The sequence below is a fragment of the Dipodomys spectabilis genome, unplaced genomic scaffold, assembly GCF_019054845.1.
Source record: "Dipodomys spectabilis isolate Male_0828 unplaced genomic scaffold, ASM1905484v1 ptg000234l, whole genome shotgun sequence".
In the NCBI taxonomy this organism is placed as follows: domain Eukaryota; kingdom Metazoa; phylum Chordata; class Mammalia; order Rodentia; family Heteromyidae; genus Dipodomys; species Dipodomys spectabilis.
Window position 1 is genome coordinate 19,039,290 of NW_024870911.1, and position 20,106 is coordinate 19,059,395.

Below are 20,106 nucleotides of genomic sequence, written 5' to 3' on the forward strand. Positions count from 1 at the left end.
CGGGAAAAATTTTTTAAAGTGAAGAAAGAAACCCAGATGTGAATAAATACCTGTGTTGAAATCTGTCATGTGGTATACCATCTTAATCCCCAAATAAATGAATTTGCCTGTTGAGTATCAGAAATGTGATAGGAAGTTAGAAAGATATAAAATATTCACATCACACATTTGCTGGGTGTATTTCACTGTGCATTTGTTCCTACATCCTATGTGATTTCCATTGTATAAGAGGAACTTTCTAAATTTTTGTCTATTTTCCTTGTTCCTCACTAGAGAAACACACTTTGAATTCTTTTTTTTTTGGTCCTGGCACCTGAACTCTGGGTTGGGCACTGTCCCTCAGCTCTTCAGCTCAAGGCTAGTGTTCTACCACTTGAGCCACAGCACCACTTCTGGGTTTTTCTGCGTATGTGGTGATGAGGAATTGAACCCAGGGCCTCATGCATGCAAGGCAAGCACTCTACCACTGAGCCACCTTCCCAGCCCCAATTCCTTAATTAATTAATTAATTTATTTATTTTTGCTTGGTCTTGAGGCTTGAACTCAGCGCCTGGGCACTGTCTTTAAGTTCTTTGTGCTCAAGGCTAGTGTTCTACCACTTCGGGTCACAGCCCTAGTTCTGGTTTTTGAGTGATTAATTGGAAATAAGAATCTCATGGGGCCTTTTCTGCTTGGACTGGCTTTGAACCACAATCCTCAGATCTCAGCCTCCTGAGTAGCTAGAATAACAGGCATGAACAACCAGCTTCTGGCTCAATTCTAAAACCGTATAGTAGGTGTGTAATCAAAACCTTGCAGAGGAGGTTGGCTCAAAGTCTGACACATGAGTCAAGAAGACCCCATCAAACCAACTCTTGAGTTTTACTTAAGCAAACAGGAGGAAAATATAACCTTTTCCATTGGACTTGAACTTAGTCATAAATGTGGACCTTCTAGGGTCTGTAACATAAAGAAAAATTAACTTTAGAGTGATGTCAATAAGAGAAAAAACATCTCATAGAATTAAAAAAAACCCAAAACAAAAAAACAATCTTGTGTCATGGTGATATGCAGACCTGAGAATTCAGCTCTAGTAATGCTCTGGATTTTCTGTAGCCTGAATTCTCTCACGTTGCTTCATTTTCTGACAAGATTTGGGTTGGATGTGTGCTTGTGTCTTGTTCAGCTTCACATTAGTACAGAAAGGTATTTAAGATTGGACTACTTATGAATAAAGAAAAGCATAGTTTAGCTCAAGTTCTGGAGGTTCAAGGTCAAGACTGGGCAGTCCCATTGTTTTGGGCCTCTAGTGAGGGAACCATATGGTAGGAGTTCACTGAGCTACAGAAGGAAAGGAAAAGGAGGAGAAAGAGAGAGTGGAAGAGGGGGAGGAAGAGGAATAAGAGAAAGAGGAAGAGGAAGAGAGGAAGGAGGATGGGGAGGGAGAGGAAGAGAAGGAGGAGGAGGAAGAAGAAGAAAAGGGAGAAGAGGGGGAACAGAGTATCAGAGTCGCATGGTCCCTTTTGAGGTTATACCTTCAATGACCAAAGCACTTTCCAGAGGTCATATATTTCGAAAGTTCGATCACCCCCAAAGGGCCAGGCTCTTTTATTGACCCTTTAGGGGATGCCATTCCAAATCACAGCTTTTTTTTTTTAAATAAGCAATTTTAACCATTCAGAAGCTACTTTAACTAAAATTGTGGAGACTTAGGAAATTAATTTTTTTTAAACTCCGTCTCTCTACTTTTCTAGAAAAGTAATCACTACAGTTTCTTCTATTTGGGATGTCTTTACAGGACTGAAACATTCAATAATTATTGTATAAACTCCAAGAATTAAAATAAATTCCAGTAATTCCATTATTGAACCAAATAAGTGTGGTACAAATAATGTTCATCTATAATGACAAATAATTTAGAATTGCTAATTTGTTGAAGAAAAAGAGGAAGAGAACTTTTTATTAATGTTGATATCATGACTTGAACTCAGAGCTTGAGGGTTGTCCCTTAGCTTTTTCACTCAAGGCTGGCACTCAACCACTTGAGCCATACCTCTACTTCCAACTTTCTGCTGGTAATTTGTGATAAAGGTCTTTATGGATTTTCCTGTCTAGGCTAGCTACAAACAAAATAGTCAGATTTCAGCCTCCTGAGTAGCAAAGATTATAGTCTGAGACACTGGTTCCCAGCTTATCTGTAACAAATTTAATTTTATTTTGTAAGAGTTATTTAAAATTTTATTTTTACCTTCCAGAGAAAGAAAGTGCTGCAAAAATAACCTTCCTAACAGACTGTCTGAACGAAAGAAAAATTTTCCAAATACCTGAGGCAAAGTATATGACTAGTGTCTAAAAGTTATTCTAAACATCTTTTTTTTCCAGTGTTGGAAATCTCAGGGCCTTTTCATATTAGGCATACACACTGCCCCTAGCCTGAACTCCTACTAAAGTAGAGACATATGTTATCAATTATGTGTTAATAATACAGGAGACTAAAAGTCTTTTCATTTTTTCTGAACAATTACAACTAGTTAAAAGCAGCTCACAAGTAGCCATCAATAATTATTGAATGATATGGCAACATTGTTTACTCTGGTGACAATAACAATAACTCAGAATAAGACTTGAAACACTTGAAAATTTTTTACCAAGTTATTTATTTAAGGCAAAGTAAATTCGACTGACTGATGATCAAATAAATTCCTTAAAATACAGAACTACATCATTGTCCATTGTTAGTTACAGATCTCAGTAGGTTGGTTAGTGTGGAAGGGTCACATGATTGTTATGCTTATGAAAAACTCTCCAGCAGTGCCATCTGGTGGACAGAACTCATAATGCTTGCATCAGAATGTAAGTCACGCTTTAACCAAATTCACATGCTGTGCTTTTTAGCTCTCAAGATAATTTTACTGAGTGTAATTTTGTTACTAAAGTGTTATAGTTAAGGTTTTAAAAATATACTCAAATATCTTCATTCTTTCGATACCTTCTGTTTTATGTGTCTACCAAATGAACTCTATGACATTGTGACAGATTTTTTTTGTCACCTAACGCTATTTTTCTCAAAAATATTGTGACCCTCTAGCATGCACCTGTCTGCAATAATTCACAAGGCACTTGAACTTATGTCATAGCCATGGGTGGTTTCCACAATATTCAGAGGGAAAAAGTCCATGGATTTTGGTCTTCATCCTAAGGATGGCGATGGCGCTGTATAAATACTTTTTGAGGAAAGGAATGTATTAGTACTGTGTAAAAATCTAAGTGCCCTGGCAATACAGCAAAGTAAGTTTACAGGAGTGGCAATATTGCCATTTTTGATGAGAACTAAGTATTACACAAGACAAGACAATTGCTTTCATTGCCTTTGCACACTTAAAGGAGTTATAAAAGAATTCGACATATTCTCAAAGGCACAAACAGTAGACCTTGAAGTGATGGAAAGAAGACATGGAAAAGCGCTTTTTTTTATTTAACATGAGGAAAAATTTTCTAACAGGCAGACCTTTTTGAGATCACCTTCCAAAGCATTCACCATTAATGAAACTATTCGAGTGTTTCCTGATTGAGACTGATTTAGAAAGCATACATGTAGGATTACTTTGCACTATTTGATAGATGAGATCATTTAGGACATATCTGTACCATTCCAATATTTGTGTATTCTTTATATCCATGCATGATATAATGTAGGTAATTCAAGCATTTTCAAATAATTTCTGCCACAAGATTATGTATTATGAAAACTAATTTTTTCATTTAGCTAAATATGACATTAAGAGTATTTACCCACTTTGGAGAATATCATTAAAATGCAAGGCACTAACTCTTTCTTAAAATAAAAACTCACCTTACCTATAAGTGATTTGAGATTCTGAGAAATACTAAAGTAGGAATTTGAAATATAAATTAATTATTGACTATCTAGAATAGTTTCAACCAGAAAGAAGAGAATGCTTTATTTTAACAAAGCATTTATTAAAGCATCATCTGTTTTCCTTTTCACTTATTCTGGAGATATAAATAGAAAATTTTACTATGTTATTTTAGGTAGCTTCTAGTGGCACAACATTTGTAGCAGTTTACTCTCTTCTTTAGTACTTCAATCAAGGAAAGAGTACTCCTGATTATCTTCCCAGTGTGGTAAGAGGAAAAATTTGAAGTCAATTGAGTATAAGAGATGGCTTTGAAAAGCTTCAAACCACACTATGTTCCGGTAGCTATCTTATGTGTGCTCAGTTGTAATTTAAGTTCATTTTTATGTTATTTTGATGCTTAATTGACATCCAGTCAAAGGAACATTAATGGTAAAGTTAGTCCATTGCTGTGGTGTGGCTGCTCTGGTTAAAGTTTGAGCTTAGAATAGTGTTTGGTACAGCCTAATCCTTAATGTCCTCTCAAACAGAATTGCTCTAATCAGTTAACAAGAGCTATGAGCAACAATGCATGTGGCATTCTACACAGCTGACATTGCATAAAGGGGTTGCAAATGAAGTATAATACTTTAGTGAAATAAGTTTGCTTACTGGGATATGTAAGGATAAGTAAGGAATAGCATACTTGTATGGATAATTAATGAACATCTTTCTGAACTCCCCAGTAAATATTAGTAACTTATCAAAGGAAATTTGTTAGATTTTATCTTGCCACTTAAACATTTTAAAAGGAAAAAAACAAAGATGTGAAGGAATTGGGTAAAATATCATTTTACATGATTGCACTAGAAGCAAGAGAAGGTGTAGTTCAAATATGCCTGTATAGAAGGAAATTATTTTAGAAAAAAGTCTTTAATTTTTTCCTTTTATGCTAGATGATGTTTATTAAACCTAATAAATAATAACATTTCCACTGAAGGAATAGTATATGGAACTCAACTCTAACCTATGAAGGATTCAAGAATTCCCAGCAGCATAAGCTAAGTGATACAAACTACTCTTTCAAGTAGCTTAAAAGAGAGAAACATGGGTGAGAGCAGATGTAATTCTCCATGGAAGGAATCAAAACATGCTTGTACATATATCAAAGTCACGTTAGAACATATGATTCTCTTGGAATTATTCTAACAATATTGACATCTATCCAAAGAATTCTTATGTCTGAATGTGTATGTATGCAATTCAGGTGTGAAAACTTAAAACATTTATCTCTTGACTCAATAGTTGTTAACATTTAATGCACTCTTTGAAACTATTCCAAGCTTGAAATGCCCTATAATCATCTATCCAGGGATTTCTCAGGATTATTTCTAATTTTATTCCTTTCTAAATTCAATTGATAATAAGACCCAATGAGACTGATTAAAACTGTAACATGGGCTTTATTGAAGGTAACTTGCCATAGAACACAAAAGTTTCATTTCACCCTGTGGGAATTCCTGTAGTTGCCCTAATGCAACTTGTAACTAATTATGGCAAAGCTAGATCAATTTGGAAGTGAAGTAAAGGCAAAGAAATCAGCTTTCTTACTCCCTGGTTGTACATAGAGACCAGTGGAGTCCCATCTTGCAGTATCCTCAAGGAAAGCAGCTTATCTCTCAGGTCTTTCTAACTGATGCAGTTAACTGTTGAAGTGAAGTATTAGCTTACGCTCCAGGGAAAAATCACATTATTCAGAAATCATCAAAGCAGCTCTGGCTCAAACCTGCCTTGGGGATAGCTTCATCATTGGTTAAAAAGGTGTAAATATCCTCCACAGACAAAGGTAATTAGTGGCAGTCATAGAGAAGTGCTTTGTCAGTGTTCCATTTAAGGCTAGTGTTGGCTGAATTGAAGATGCAATTCAGCAAGAAATGCAAAGAAGTGTGGACATGAGGCATTAAATTGTAGTTCCACCAAATAGCCATTTCATGTTGTTTGTGCAGAGCATGCGTTTAAGAAAAACTAACCCTAGGAGATGAACCATTGCCTTGTATGTAGTGGTTGCCATTAAATTGTAAAGTGGTCCCTAATAAATTTTATATTACAGTGAAACATGATCTCTTGCAGTTCTTATGCTTTCCCACCCCACATGTATAAAACACAAATGAATGCAAAATATGCTAATTGTTGTTTCTGCTATTGGTCTAAAGCAACTACTTGTTAAGTGTGCGGGAGTTTATTATTTAGATTTCCTTTGCTGAGACCAAGTGCTAAGAAGCAACTTAAAGAAGGAAAGATTTGTTTTGGCTACTGATTTCAGAATTTTCCATCCGTAGTCATGTGGTTCCATAGTCACGTGATTCCATGGTCTCTGGGCCTTTGGGGAGGCAGAACATCATGGCAGGGAGTGTGTGGGTAAAGCTGCACTCCTCATGGCAGCCAGGAGGCAAAGAAAGAAGAGAGACAAAGGAAGGAGCCATGAACTAAATACCGTTTTGCAAAGGCTAGCCCAAAATGACCTACTTCTAGCCAGGTCCCACATCCTAAAGATTCTGCCACCTCCCAGTAGCCCGTAGGAAACCATCAATGGATTCAATCCATGAGGTGAAAGCCCTCCAAATCCCAGAGCCCTTACTTGCCAACATGGCTGCATTAGGAGCCAGGCTTTTAATGTCAGAGCTTTGAGGGTTATTTCAAAAACTAACATATGATAAAGGTCAAAATGAGCACCTATCACTGAGCACTTATAACTGTAATTCTAACTACTTGGGAAGCCAAGAAAGGGAAGACTGTGGTTCAAGGCTGGCCCAAGTAGAAAAGTTCATGAGACATCTTCTCAGCCCCACAGCTAGGCCCAGTGCCTTGTCCCTTTCATCACTAGCATAGGTGTCAGGTTAAGAATGGGAGGATTTTACTAGGCCAGTCTGGGCAGAAAAAGTCCATGGCATTTTGTCCCATGGAGGGAAGCAAGATGCAGGGGCACATGGTGTGATTCCAAAAATCAAACTAGAACAACAAAAACCAAGCAGCCTAGCATGCACAGATCACGGTTCAGACACATGGGCAAGAACATCATTCTAGGGTAATTAACGAACAGTAATTAGTAGACAGTTTTAGAGCATGGACACCAGAAAGGTGAAACATGTCTTGTTTGAGTGGAGTGGGTATGAAGAAGTGGATGGATGAATGAAGAAGAGTGTTATAGTCATAAAAATACTCAATGTACACATAGAAATAGGAAACATGATGACAGAGACAAAAAATACAGAAAAATTTAAAAATGAAAAGTGAATATCAGTGGGAAATAAACACCAAAGAACACATAAAGCAGATGAAAGGGAAAATCGTCATGTAATTATTCAATATAATTATCAACCAATGTCCTTACATTATTCATTTAATTATTTAATATACTTCTTCAATCGCCCCCATTTAGAAACTAGAAGTGGAAGGAAAAGAGAATGTAAAACAGGAGAAGAGTAATAATAAAGAGCAGAGACCACTGAGATTTAAGAGGAGACTATTCATTCCATATAAAACTGTTCTGTGAAAACATAAATCAATTAAAGAGGAAGGAGCATGCATTTGATAACATCAGGGAACATTGCTACCTACCCACAGAAATGGAAACATTACTTGGGACTAGTATAAAGAGCAAACTGACAAAAAATTCAGCCAAGCAAGTGAAATAATGTAATTCTTTAGAAGACAGAAATCTTCCCAATTTTACTGCCTAAGAAATAGATATGAATGATTTGGGGAAGATAATTGAGTAAAAAGCATTAGACATTTTTCTCTCCTCCCACCTAGACACCAACTGCTTGGCCAAATCTGTCTCTAACCTTTTCCAGTTCCAGAGCCTATTGGTAGCATACACTTCCAAGGGATGGCTTGGTTGTAAACTATAATTGTATTATTATTAATAATAATGATAACAATTATTATTATCAGTCACTTTTAGTTCTTAACACACTTGTAGCTGTCTACTATCATTTTTCAGCTTCAGGGCAGGCAGTAAGGCCTGTGATCCTATAGTACCTCAGACAGACCTCACAGGAGCAGAATAGGCAAAGAGGATTCTGTCCTCCAAATATCCCAGATCCATTCTCTAACACTTGCAAACCTCTTCTGATTACAGATGGGCAGACAACAAGGCCTAACCACTGTTTTTGCACCTTCCCTAATGGTTGTGAACCTCTTAAGTCTCTTTAGTACTCTCTGTCTCTGTCTCTTTCTCTGTGTCTCTGTGTCTCTCTGCCTCTGTCTCTGTCTCTCTATCTTTCTCTCTCTTGTTCTTCATTTTTCTCTTCTTTTGGAGACCAAATCTGGAAGCCTAGGACCTCCAAAGAAACTGCATGTATGAGGGTAATTAGAAAGTCACCACACAGTCTCTGGGAAAGGTACAAGTGCTCCAAAAGACCTAAAGAAACTTTCATGTGTATACATTATATTAATTTTTTATTATTATAATTTTATTGTCTTTAAGTAGTCCTACAAAGGAGTTACACTTCAGCATGTCAGTTTATGGCATTGATCACAAAATAGATTGTTTTTGTAAACTTCTTGGTTAAATGGCAACTCTATCTTACTACTTAAAGACAACAAAAAATTTTACAAAGATGCCCTAATGTTTCTATGTATAGCTGCTTTATTCATAATTGTCAAAAACTTGAAGCAACCAAGAAGTAAATGGATATAAAAGTCATCATATATCCTTTCAGTGGGACATTATTTAGTTTGCAGAAGTCACAAACAGACACAGGGGAAACTAAATGAGACATAAAGGCATATGTCTTATCTGGACAGTCTACATACTCTATGATTCCCAAATATCTGAAAAAGAGACAAAATTATGGAAACAGTCAAGTGAGCTGTGGTTTCCAGGGACTAAGGGAAAGAAAGAGTGAATACGTACAGCACAGAGGACCTGAGGACAATGATGACTCGGTGTAGTACTGTAAGAATAGATCCAACACATGGAATTACATGCTTGTTTAGAGCTGTAGAGTTTACACCACCAAGGGTGAACCCTAACACAAGCTATGGACTTTGTATGATAAGGTTGTTCTAGTGTGGGCTCTAGTTTTAATAAATGAAAATGGAGAGGAGGGATGTGTCGTGGTGGGGTGAGGAGTAGATGGGAAATTCCTGGGCCTTCCTTCAACTTTGATGTGAATCTAATGCTAATGGAAAACAAAAGACACAAAACAAAAACAAAAACCTTGCTGGGTGCTGGTGGCTCATGCCTGTAATCCTAGCTACTCAGGAGGCTGAGATCTGAGGATCAAAGTTTGAACCCAGAGCAGACAGGGAAGAATCTCCAATTAATCAGTAAAAATCTGAAAAATGAAGCTGTGGCTCAAGTGGGAGAGAATTAGCTTTGAGCAAAAAAGCTTGGCAATAACTCCCTGGTGCTGAGTTCAAGCCCCTAAGCTTGAACACATCATAAAGAATAAATTTCAAAGCCTCAAACTTCTGATTCTAAGAGAACCTATAAAACTACAGCAACTAAGATAGTATGGAACTGACATCAAATGACTAAACAGACCAAAAGAGGAAGTCTCAAATAGATACACATGTAAGTGGTCAATTGTTCTATCGCTATTATATAATATATTTAATAATTTTGCATACATCTGCGATGTTTATTTTTGCCTTATTTAAAGATATCAACACACACACACACACACACACACACACACACACAATTCCCATGCTCCAAAGGGTGCATACACTATGATTCCATAGAAGAGAAAGCTGGATGCTCCCTCATCCAGGGAGGAGGGTTAACTTCTTCAGGCTGAGTTACTTTGATAGGATGTGTCCTTGATAATGATATTCACACAATGGTTTTGTCCTCCCCAGTCTCACCTTGAAAAAACATCAAACCCAAGATAGGCATTCTGTAAGACCTGAGTATTATTTCTCAAAGCTGTCAAGGTCATAAACACAAGGTAAAACTGAGAAACCCTCTCTAGTAAAGGCTGAGGAAGCATGGCCATAGAACAGAATATGCTGATCAAGAAGGGTTGTTGAAACAGGAAGAGAAAAATAGAAAGGAAAACAGTAATGAAGTCTATAGAAGGATGGGCTTTCATTTATTTAGGAAATATTCTATATATATTCTTTGGGGACTTGGTTTTTTTTCTCCTAATATTGCTTAGACTCACATTGATTATGTATAATTTCTTTGTCTTGGAATATTTTTTGGATAAATTGACCACTTTTCATTGATGAGCATTCCTATTGATAATTGTTTGGTTGATTCATAAAGCTTTAAGTGCACCAGCCATGCTTTTATGAACATTCTAATGAATAACTCCTCCATTACATGTGCAAGGTCATTTTTCAATTGTCTTTCTAGAAGTTGAATTGTTGAGCTATTTGATACACAAGTGTCACAGTACAAAAGATGGTAACACTTTGATTGTTTTTACTTACAAATGCAAGGTACAGTCCACCTGTAGACCACTTGTAAACTCAGTTTTGTTTATTTATATTTTTGTCAGCCATGGAACTTGAACTTGGGGCCTGGACACTGTCCCTAAGCTCTTTTTGCACAAGTGCCCTACCACTTTGAACCACAGCCTCATTTCCAGTTTTCTGGTGGTTAATTGAGTTAATAGTCTCATGGACTTTCCAGGCTGGCTTTGAACCACAATCCTTAGATCTCTGTCTCCTGGGTTGCTAGGACTACAGGCATGAACCACCAGTGCCAGGCTGGTTTTATTTATTTATTTTTGTTATCACCTTAAAAGCTCTTTTTATATATTCTTTTCTTAACTCAGGCCCAGAGTTCAAGCCCCATGACCGACAAAAAAAAAAAAAAATGCTCATCACCATGATGTGAGGGCTGCAGGTGGAGAAGGTCTTTCTACTTCCATGGGTGGAGGGGACCTTCAGGACAGAGGATGGACCCATAAGACACCATGATGACCGTGGTGGTGGAGATGATGATGAAAGAAGCAAGAATGAACCAGCATCCTTTCATTCACAAAGGTGTTCACACATGTGATCTCGATCAGGGCCAGCACATCACAGAAGTGGTCCAGGCTGTTTTTCCCACAGAAACACAAGCTGAAGGTGAAACCTGTTTGTATCATGGAGTTGATGCACCCACAGACATAGGAGCCAACCACCAAGTGGACACAAACCTGCTGAGACATGCGGACAGTGTAGAAATATGGGGAGCAATGGCCAAGAAGCACTCATATACCTTCGGTTCCCACAAAAAGAGCAAAGAAAAAGAACTGGGTTGCACATCCTTTGTAACATTTTCATTAGACAAGAAAGTAGCTAGGGTATTGGGTGCAATGACTGTGGAGTAGCAAATATCAAAGTAGGACTTTTTGGAGAAAGAAATACATAGGTGTGTGAAGTCTGGCATCTATTCTAACCACCATTAACATGCTGATATTTCCAAGTACAATGACCAGATAAATAAGTAAGACCAATGAGAATAAAAGCAACTGTTCTTCAGGGGATGTCCAGAATCCAAGTAGAACAAACTCTGTCAACTAAGAGTAGTTCTTCTTCCACTCACTCTTCATAGCAGCAGTCTGTCTATCTGAGAAAATACATGGATTGTTTGAGAAGCCAGTGGAAAGCTATAGTCAACTCTTCATTCTGGACTTCTTTTTGAAAGAAATAACTAGGCAAAAGGAGGGTTTCTTCTCAACATGTCTGCAAAAAGTTTTGTATTTGGAGCGTCCAGTGTAACCATCAATGGAGTGGTGTAAGTTTGTTCTATTATATTTATTTTCAGTATAGTATTAGAAACATGGATGGGAAAGGATGTTGTGAACAACTGGCTTATGCCACTGTTTAGAATTTTGTGTCATGATCCATGTCATCACTTCAATATCTTCACTCCCGCTTTGATCCACCCCTTTCCATATAATTCTATATTCTATGGTATATACAATGAATTCTTAGACTCATTGTCCACATAAACTGATTTCTTAAAAGCAAACAACAACAACAAAAAAAAAAAAACCAGGTCCCTGTAATCCTAGCTACACAGGAGACTTAGATCTGAGGATCATGGTTCAAAGCCAGCCCAGGAAAGAAAGTCTGTGAGACTCTTATCTCTAATAAACCACCATAAGTGGTGCTGTGGCTCAAGTGGTAGAATGTTAGCCTTGAGCTGAAGAGCTGAGGGACAGCACCCAGGCCAAGAGCTGAGGGATAGCGCCCAGGCTAAGAGTTCAAGCCCCACAACCAACCAAAAAAAAAAGGGAGGGAGATACTTAAAAACATAAGCTAAAATTAAGATAAGTAAGGGAAAAAGTAGGTAGGTACGGGTGGGTGAGAATGTTGAAAGGTGTGGCATGGATCAGGATGCATTATATTCATAAACTGCTTTGATGAATGGCAACTCTTTTTACAAGTACTTAAAGATGATAAAAAATATTTCAGAGAAAGAAACAATGGAGATGTGAAAGATCGCAGAAACTATTGAGTTTAATAAAATAATATCGATGGGCTAGAAAGGTGGTTTGGTGGTAGGGTGCTTGCCTTACGTGCATGAGGCCCTGGGTTTGATTCCTTAGCACCACATAAGCAGAAAAAGCCGGAAGTGATACTGTGGTTCAAGTGGTAGAGTGCTAGCCTTGAGCTGAAGAGCTGAGGGACAACATCCAGGCCCAGAGTTCAGGCCTTATGCAAATAAATAAATAAAATAATATCTATAAAATATTATTTGACAATCAGAGAATATGCCATATGTCATGATAATATTACTATAAAATTTATAATTCAGTTAACATATAAGAATGCTACAAATTTCTTTACTTTTTGTCAATAAACTTTATTATATTGAACACCAAAAATAGAATTTTGGGTCAGTTGGATTGTGTCCAAAGTTTGCGTCTTCTCTTTTAAAAAATACTCTTTCAATGTATGGAAAATCCCCTGTGGTCAATAATAATATTATTATTAAATTATTATCCATAATATAGATAACAATAGCTATACTCCATAAGTTTGTTGTGAGGATTTAATGTAACAGAGTGTGAAAAACAACACATACAATGCCTCTAGCATCTTAGATACATATATATTCCTCAAGTAAAATTTTAAGATAAGGAAACTATAACACTATCTTTAATTTAGAAATGACAAAAGTTGGGTGATTAAATGCTGTGAACCTAGCTCTTTGATACCATTCTGTTATATTAAAGACATTAGGGTAAATGGTATTGGAGTTTCTTAAGATAGAATGAAGCACCAATTTAGAGCTTACCCAACTGCTATGTCAGCCCTTTGTCCCCTGTGGCAGGATGACTTCCTTCATAAGTTAAATTAAATATATAGCGCCTGAGAAGCAAAGTGTTGAGTCAACCATTGATATCCAAGGAATAAGTGGAGGGTGAGAAAATTTTGCAAAATTAAGAGAAGATCTCCAGAAAATATAGGATTAAAAAAATATCTTACCTGATATAATTTGTGGAGGGGAAGGGGAAAAACAAATCGTTTAAATAGGGATGTAGGTGGACCCATTGCAACAATGAGATGTACAAGTTGTTATGTCGAAAAATGAACTTTACAACTTTGGGGGGGGGGGTAGCGGGGAGGATTGGGTGGGGGGCGGGGGGAGGATGGGAAGGGATGGGAAGGGGAAACTAAGGAGGAGGCTACAGTGCTTGATAAGAAATGTACTCATTATCTTGCCCATGTAATTGTAACCCCTCTGTACAGTATTTTCACAATAAAAAAATAGCAATACAGGTGGACCCATTGCAACAATCAGATGTACAACAAGTTATGTTGGAAAATGAACTTTACAACTTTAGTGCATGGATTGGTTTGGGGGGGAGATAGGAAGGGATGGTAAGGGGAAACAAAGGAGGGGGCAACAATGCTTGATAAGAAATGTAATCATTACCTTGCCCATGTAATTGTAACCCCTCTGTACGTATTTTCACAATAAAAAATCATGAAATAATTAAGAAAAAAATACCTTACCTGAAATCCAGTTTCTCCCAAGAAACTTCACTGAAGAATTTAAAGAGCTTATTGTTTCTTTCAAAAGAAGATTCCAGGGCAAAATTACTTCACAATGCCTTTGGATTTGTAAAACCATGTAAGTAAACTCAAAAACTCTGTTTCTGAGCCTCATACACCTCCTGTTGTTAGAGCCAGAATGCAATGTTACACTGGGTCTTTGAACATTAAAAATATTTTATTCTTTATAGTACATAAAAGCAGCACTAAGATACCTCCTATGGGTTATGTCTATATTTTTTCTGGTATTTTTGAAAAAGACCCTGGAGTTTGATTAGGTCAGTGTTTGCTCAACTTCCTTATTCCTCTGAATCAATAGGGATACCAATTCCTGGCTCACACCTTCTTCAACAGTCAATAAAGAACAATAGTCCTTTCAGAACTTATAAACCATAAACAAATATTTTGAGTCCACTGAATTTCTTGGATTGTGGTTTTGAGAAGTATTTTTTGGAAAAAAAAAAAACTTGAAGTTTGAAAGTTTGGGACAACTGATGATCCAGACTCAGTTTGGTTCACTGGTAAATGCTACAAAACAATCTGAATTAGGGAAGGGAGGGGGACCAACAACATGGTGAGACAAAGGTCAAAGGGCAAACCAATGCAACAGTGATACTCACAAGACAATATGTTGGAAATGATCTGTACAGCTTGGAGGGGATTGGGTGGGAGGTAAGATGGGAGAAAAAATGAGGGAGGGGCTTACAAGTTCCATAAAAAATGTACTCCCTACCTTACATATGTAACTGTAACTGCTCTATACATCACCTTGACAAAAAAATTAAAATTTAAAAGAAGAATTACTGTGGATGGGAGTTACAGAATGTAAAATAAAATAAAATAAACAACAAGAGCAAAATCATTTAAACCAAAGCATAACAGTTCTCCTGTGGAAATAAAGGGCTTATTTTTTTTTTTTTTTTTTTTATGGTACTAAGGACTCAGAACCTCCTACTTGCTAAGCAGGATTCTATCAGTTGAGCTGTGCCCCCAGATATTTTTAATTTCATTATTGTTAAGGTAGGATGTCAGGTTTTTGCCCAGAACTGGACTCAGATCATAAACTTTCTACCAACAACCTTCAATAGAGCTGAGCTGGCAAATCCTCCCAATGTCTCCCTCTGAGCAGCTGGGATTATAGCTTTGAGCAACTGATCCAATCCAAAATTTAAATGTTCTGTATAGGTACAGACATTTTCTACATTTCTTATGTATTTTGATAACAGAGAAAGTAACTGACATAGTAGATAAAACTCTTCCCACATTGCCATCTTCTGTCAGTTCTAGCAAACCTTCAAAGAGGAAATAATTCCAGTGGTATGCAATCATCTCTTAATAATTAAAAAAAATTTAAAAACCCTCTAGCGTTTCATGAAGTATCCTTGCTGGAATTCAAAATGTGTCGTGGGTAGAATGGAGAGCAAGAAGAATGCCCAGATTTGAAACTGACACATGCATAATTTTTAACAGAATTCAAGAAAGTACACCTCAGAGAGACACAATGTAATTGTTTCATTTTCTGTCTATCTTTTGTCTGGAACAGGGAAAAAAATTTTAAGGAAAAACAATGCTGACAATGTTAGACAACTTTCCTTTGGGAAACAAAGAGGCAGAGGGAAATTCACACTATCAGTTATTTTTCAATCAAACACATACCCAGGGAAGTACAATTGGAAAGGAAAACAAGTAGCTATGCAATAGTTTACATTCTTAACACTGTCCTGAAAGTATCCACTCTGTCACAGCAGCCCCAAGCCATCTCAGACTTCATTACTGTCGGTAACAGCCACATCTTGCCAGCACACTGAAGGTAAGTCTAGGGTTTGTTTCTGAAACATAGCCTTCCAGAAATGTATGCACCCTGCAACCTCTAATTCATCTCATAAGAACATTTTAAGATAATGAATATTCAGCTGGGCACCAGTGGCTCACGCCTGTAATCCTAGCTACTCAGGAGGCTGAGATCTGAGGATCACGGTTAAGCCAGCCCAGGCAGGAAAGTCCGTGAGACTCCTATCTCCAATAAACCACACGAAAACCGGAAGTGACTCTGTGGCTCAAGTAGAGCGCTAGCCTTGAGCCTTGAGTGTGGGGAGAGAATCCAGGCCCAGAGTTCAAGTATCTTGCCCATGTAATTGTAACCCCTCTGTACAGTATTTTCACAATAAAATATAGTGGATCATTCCAATTTATTATGAGAAACAAAAAGAGCTGACAGACTGGCTCAAATGATAGAGCATCTGCCTAGAAAACATGCTGCCTTGAATTCAAACAAAAAATAATAAATACAAGAATAGGGTGCTGGGAAGTTGGCTCAGTGGTAGAGTGCTTGCCTTGCATGCATGAGGCCCTGGCTTCGATTCCTCAGCACCACATAAGCAGAAAAAAAAAAAGCCGGAAGTGGCGCTGTGGCTCAAGTGGTAGAGCACTAGCCTTGAGCTGAAGAGCTGAGGGACAGTGCCCAGGCCCAGAGTTCAGACCCCCAACCGGACCCCCCCCCCCCCCAAAAAAAAAGTAATGCAAAGTGACTTGAAAAAACGCTAATCTCTTCAAAGTATTTCATAAAAATCAGTGAATAATGGAGAACAATTTCAATTCAGGCCTCAGTCAAGACCACAGAGGAAAAAATACATACATGAATATAAATATACATATAAAATAAAATCATTAACATTAGAATGATCTGACTTTACATGGGTGTACATATACATAATAAACTTTAATAGCCCAACAAACAAATCTAAATGCAATGTCATATTACTTCACACTAAAAGTTGATAAAATGTTAAAAGAGAATAGTCAGAGTAGCATTTCTAGCACTAATGACAGAGGGACAGTCAATCAAATACACTACAGTCTAGAACTTACCTCATATCTATACCTCTGTAAAGCAATGGTTGCTTCTAGGCTGTGCAATTACACTCTCACTGTGATATACCTTAAGATCTGTATTGGATAGGATTTGGATAATTACAATATTGAAGTCATACTGGTATTTGGCCCAATCAAGTTTGTTCAGCTTCTGGGACTTTAATTTCCTGAATGAATTGTGTTGATAAAAATAATTGATACTATATTGTAGTATCTTTGTATTTGTCTTTTTATTTATTATTATTGTTGTTGTTGATCATGGGGCCTGATCTCTGGGCCTAGGCACTGTCCTTCAGCTCTTCAGCTCAAGGCTAGTGCTCTACCACTTGAGCCACAGCACCACTTTGGGCTTTTTCTGTTTATGTGGTGCTGAGTAATCAAACCTAGGGCTTCATACATGCAAGATAAGCACTCTACCACTGAGCCACCTTCCCAGCCCCTGTCTTTTTATTTTATAGTGCATTGAAAATAAAACAAGAGGATGTTATTTACAATAAATGCCACAATTTAGCCTATGCCTAATTCTGTGGACCCCCTTTTATAAGTGTAGAAACACCAAGGTTCATTAATCTAGTACCAAAATGCAGACCTGAATCCCTGAGAAACATAAAACCTTGCACATAAAAGTATTCTATATAATCATTACCATCTCATTGGACCAGAGCAATTCATTTCACTTTGTTAAAAATTTATAGAGAAATAGGCATACATATGATATAATTTTCAATAATCTTGTAGCAAAACTGACTTTTACTCTGAAAAATAAAATTGAAATAGTGTTAAAATTAGAGTACATTTATGTTTTCATGTGCTTTCTAGCAAATAATAATGTGTGTATGTCTATAATTTTAGAATGACTATTTTATATAACTTGGAAATGATATTTTTATATGAACATATAGTTCACATTCTTATAGGAAGAATTTTACACAGAATCCCAACAAAACAAACTTTGTCCAATATAGAGTGTTTCTTAAATGTCACTGAGAGGACAATTTCCCACATACAATTCTTTTCACTGCATCTTTCACATCTCTGTTTCTCAGACTGTAGATCAGAGGGTTCAACATTGGTATTATAAGTGTGTAGAACACAGCTACAATCTTGCTTTGCTCTGGAGAGGACAGGGCCCCAGGCTGGGCATACATGAAGAAGACAGTTCCACAGAAGATGCTCACCACAGCTATATGGGAGCCACAGGTGGAGAAGGTCTTTCTCCTTCCTTGGGTGGAGGGAATCTTCAAGACAGTGGAGAGGATGTACCCATAAGACACCACGATGACCATGGTGGTGGAGATGATGATGAGAGCAGAGAGAATGAACAGCACCATCTCATTCACAAAGGTGTCAGCACATGAGATCTCGATCAGGGCAGAGACATCACAGAAGAAGTGGTCCAGTCTGTGTTCCCCACAGAAACGCAAGGTGAGAGCAAAACTTGTATGTATTGCAGAATTGATGCATCCACAGATATAGGATCCAGTTACCAGCTGAACACAGACTTTGTGGGACATGTTGACATGATAAAGGAGAGGAGAGCATATGGCTGAGAATCGATCAAATGCCATTACAGACAGAAGAAAGGCTTCGGTGGTGACAAATAAAGCAAAGAAAGAAAACTGAGCTAAACACTCATTATATGAAATTTTCTTTCCACTACTCAAGAAGTTGACTAACATTTTGGGAGCAATGTCTGTGGAATAGCAGAGATCCAGACAGGACAAGTTTTTCAGGAAGAAGTACATGGGTGTTTGCAGCTTGGAGTCCATGGAAATGACAAGCACCATGCTGACATTGCCCACCACAATGGCCATGTAGATGACCAAGAACACGAAGAATAAAAGGATCTGGAGCTTGGGAGCAGTTCTAAATCCCAGCAGAATAAACTCAGTGATCTCTGAGTAATTCCTACCAGACAAATTGTCCATCGTGATGTATAGGCAAAGCTGGTAGAATGGAAAAATGACATAAATGAGTGACCAGACTAGTTGGCTTAGTATTAAGGAAAACCATGTACTGAATCAATGTCGATGAAAATATTCTGCATTATTATATTAGTGTCAGTATTTTATAAAGCACCACTGAATATAAAGAGTGTGTTACTAAGTTTAAAAAGAGTTCCTAATTTTAAAAAATTCTTCCTAGTGAGGTCAATCTGATGGTTCTTCTTTTTCAGTTACTCTTACATGCAAGGGATTGGAGATTAGTCCTCTGAAAGTATGTTTGGGGAGAAATCAAGATTTTAGGAATGTATATGGAATCAATAGAATTAAATTTTTTCAGCATTTCTCATCAATTGCCATTAACTCTCCTCACTTAGTTGAAGATATTTCAAATGATACAGTAATCTACCTCAAAATATACAATTTGTTGAAGGTATTACATAATACAGTACAAAATATGACTAATATTCTCTATTATCTTTAATATCATTTGTATAATGTAATATACTTCACAATGTTAAATCAATTTGTAAGCTCATTTTTAATGGTAATGTAGTTTTTCCATTTAGTATAAAAATGGCATTATAACATTTTTTATGTAAATAGAACCTAGAGGCTTTGAGCAAAGATCCATTATTTTGTACTTTTATCTTTCATTGTTCTTTTTTTCACTATTTTCATTCCTATGATGATATTAATTCTTTTTATATTTTTTATTGTAAAGATATCGTACAGAGAGGTTACACTTACATGAGTAAGGAAATGAATATATTTTCCTATCCAACATTGTTACCTCCTTCTTTGTTTTTTCCCTATCATCCTTTCCCTCCCCACATCCCCAAATCCTCCCTCTCCCACCAAATTGTAAAGTTATTTTTTTTCAACTTATTGTCTTGTTTCATTGTTTCAATGGGTCAACCTGTAACTGTTTAAGCATTTCTCTTCCCCTCCCCAAATTAGAAAAAAAAATGTATATACAAAATGCAGGGCACTGGAGTCAAATACTATGACAACAGGGCTTATACCATAGGGGGAAGAACATACAAAAGAAACAAAAATAAATCACATAGTACATTTTAAATACTTTAAAACAAGCAAGAAAGAAAAAACTACTTGTGTTCCTATCTTGGAGTTCATTTCCCTTAGTATCATTTTATATAGTCATATGGATGTAGCTTTTGATTGTGTCTGCTTGTCTGGTAAGATTATTCTAGACATATACTAGTTATTGCAAATAAGAGAAACCGTGGAGGGGGGGACCAAGATGGCGACGGGGCAGTAGGGAAACGCCACAGCTCTCTCCAACCAAAAAGAGAGTTCGAGTTCCAACGTTTAATCTCCCCAAGAGACCGACAACAACAAAAAGACGAACACTCAGAGAAAAACCAGAGGTGGAAAATAACAAAAAAAGAAAGAGAGGAAAAGAAGAATTTCAGAACAGAGAAGAG

At 37.1% G+C, this 20,106-nt stretch overlaps 1 protein-coding gene and 1 pseudogene across 1 annotated transcript; both read right to left on the reverse strand.

The window, feature by feature from the left end:
• Positions 1 to 8,500: 8,500 nt before the first annotated feature.
• On the reverse strand, positions 8,501 to 11,389 carry LOC122124321 (annotated as a pseudogene).
• A 6,306-nt stretch (positions 11,390 to 17,695) lies between these two features.
• Positions 17,696 to 18,643, reverse strand: LOC122124322 (olfactory receptor 12-like). Its single transcript, XM_042699048.1, has one exon. The coding sequence runs from the start codon at positions 18,641 to 18,643 to the stop codon at positions 17,696 to 17,698; it is 948 nt and encodes a 315-aa protein (XP_042554982.1).
• Between the last annotated feature and the right edge of the window lie 1,463 nt (positions 18,644 to 20,106).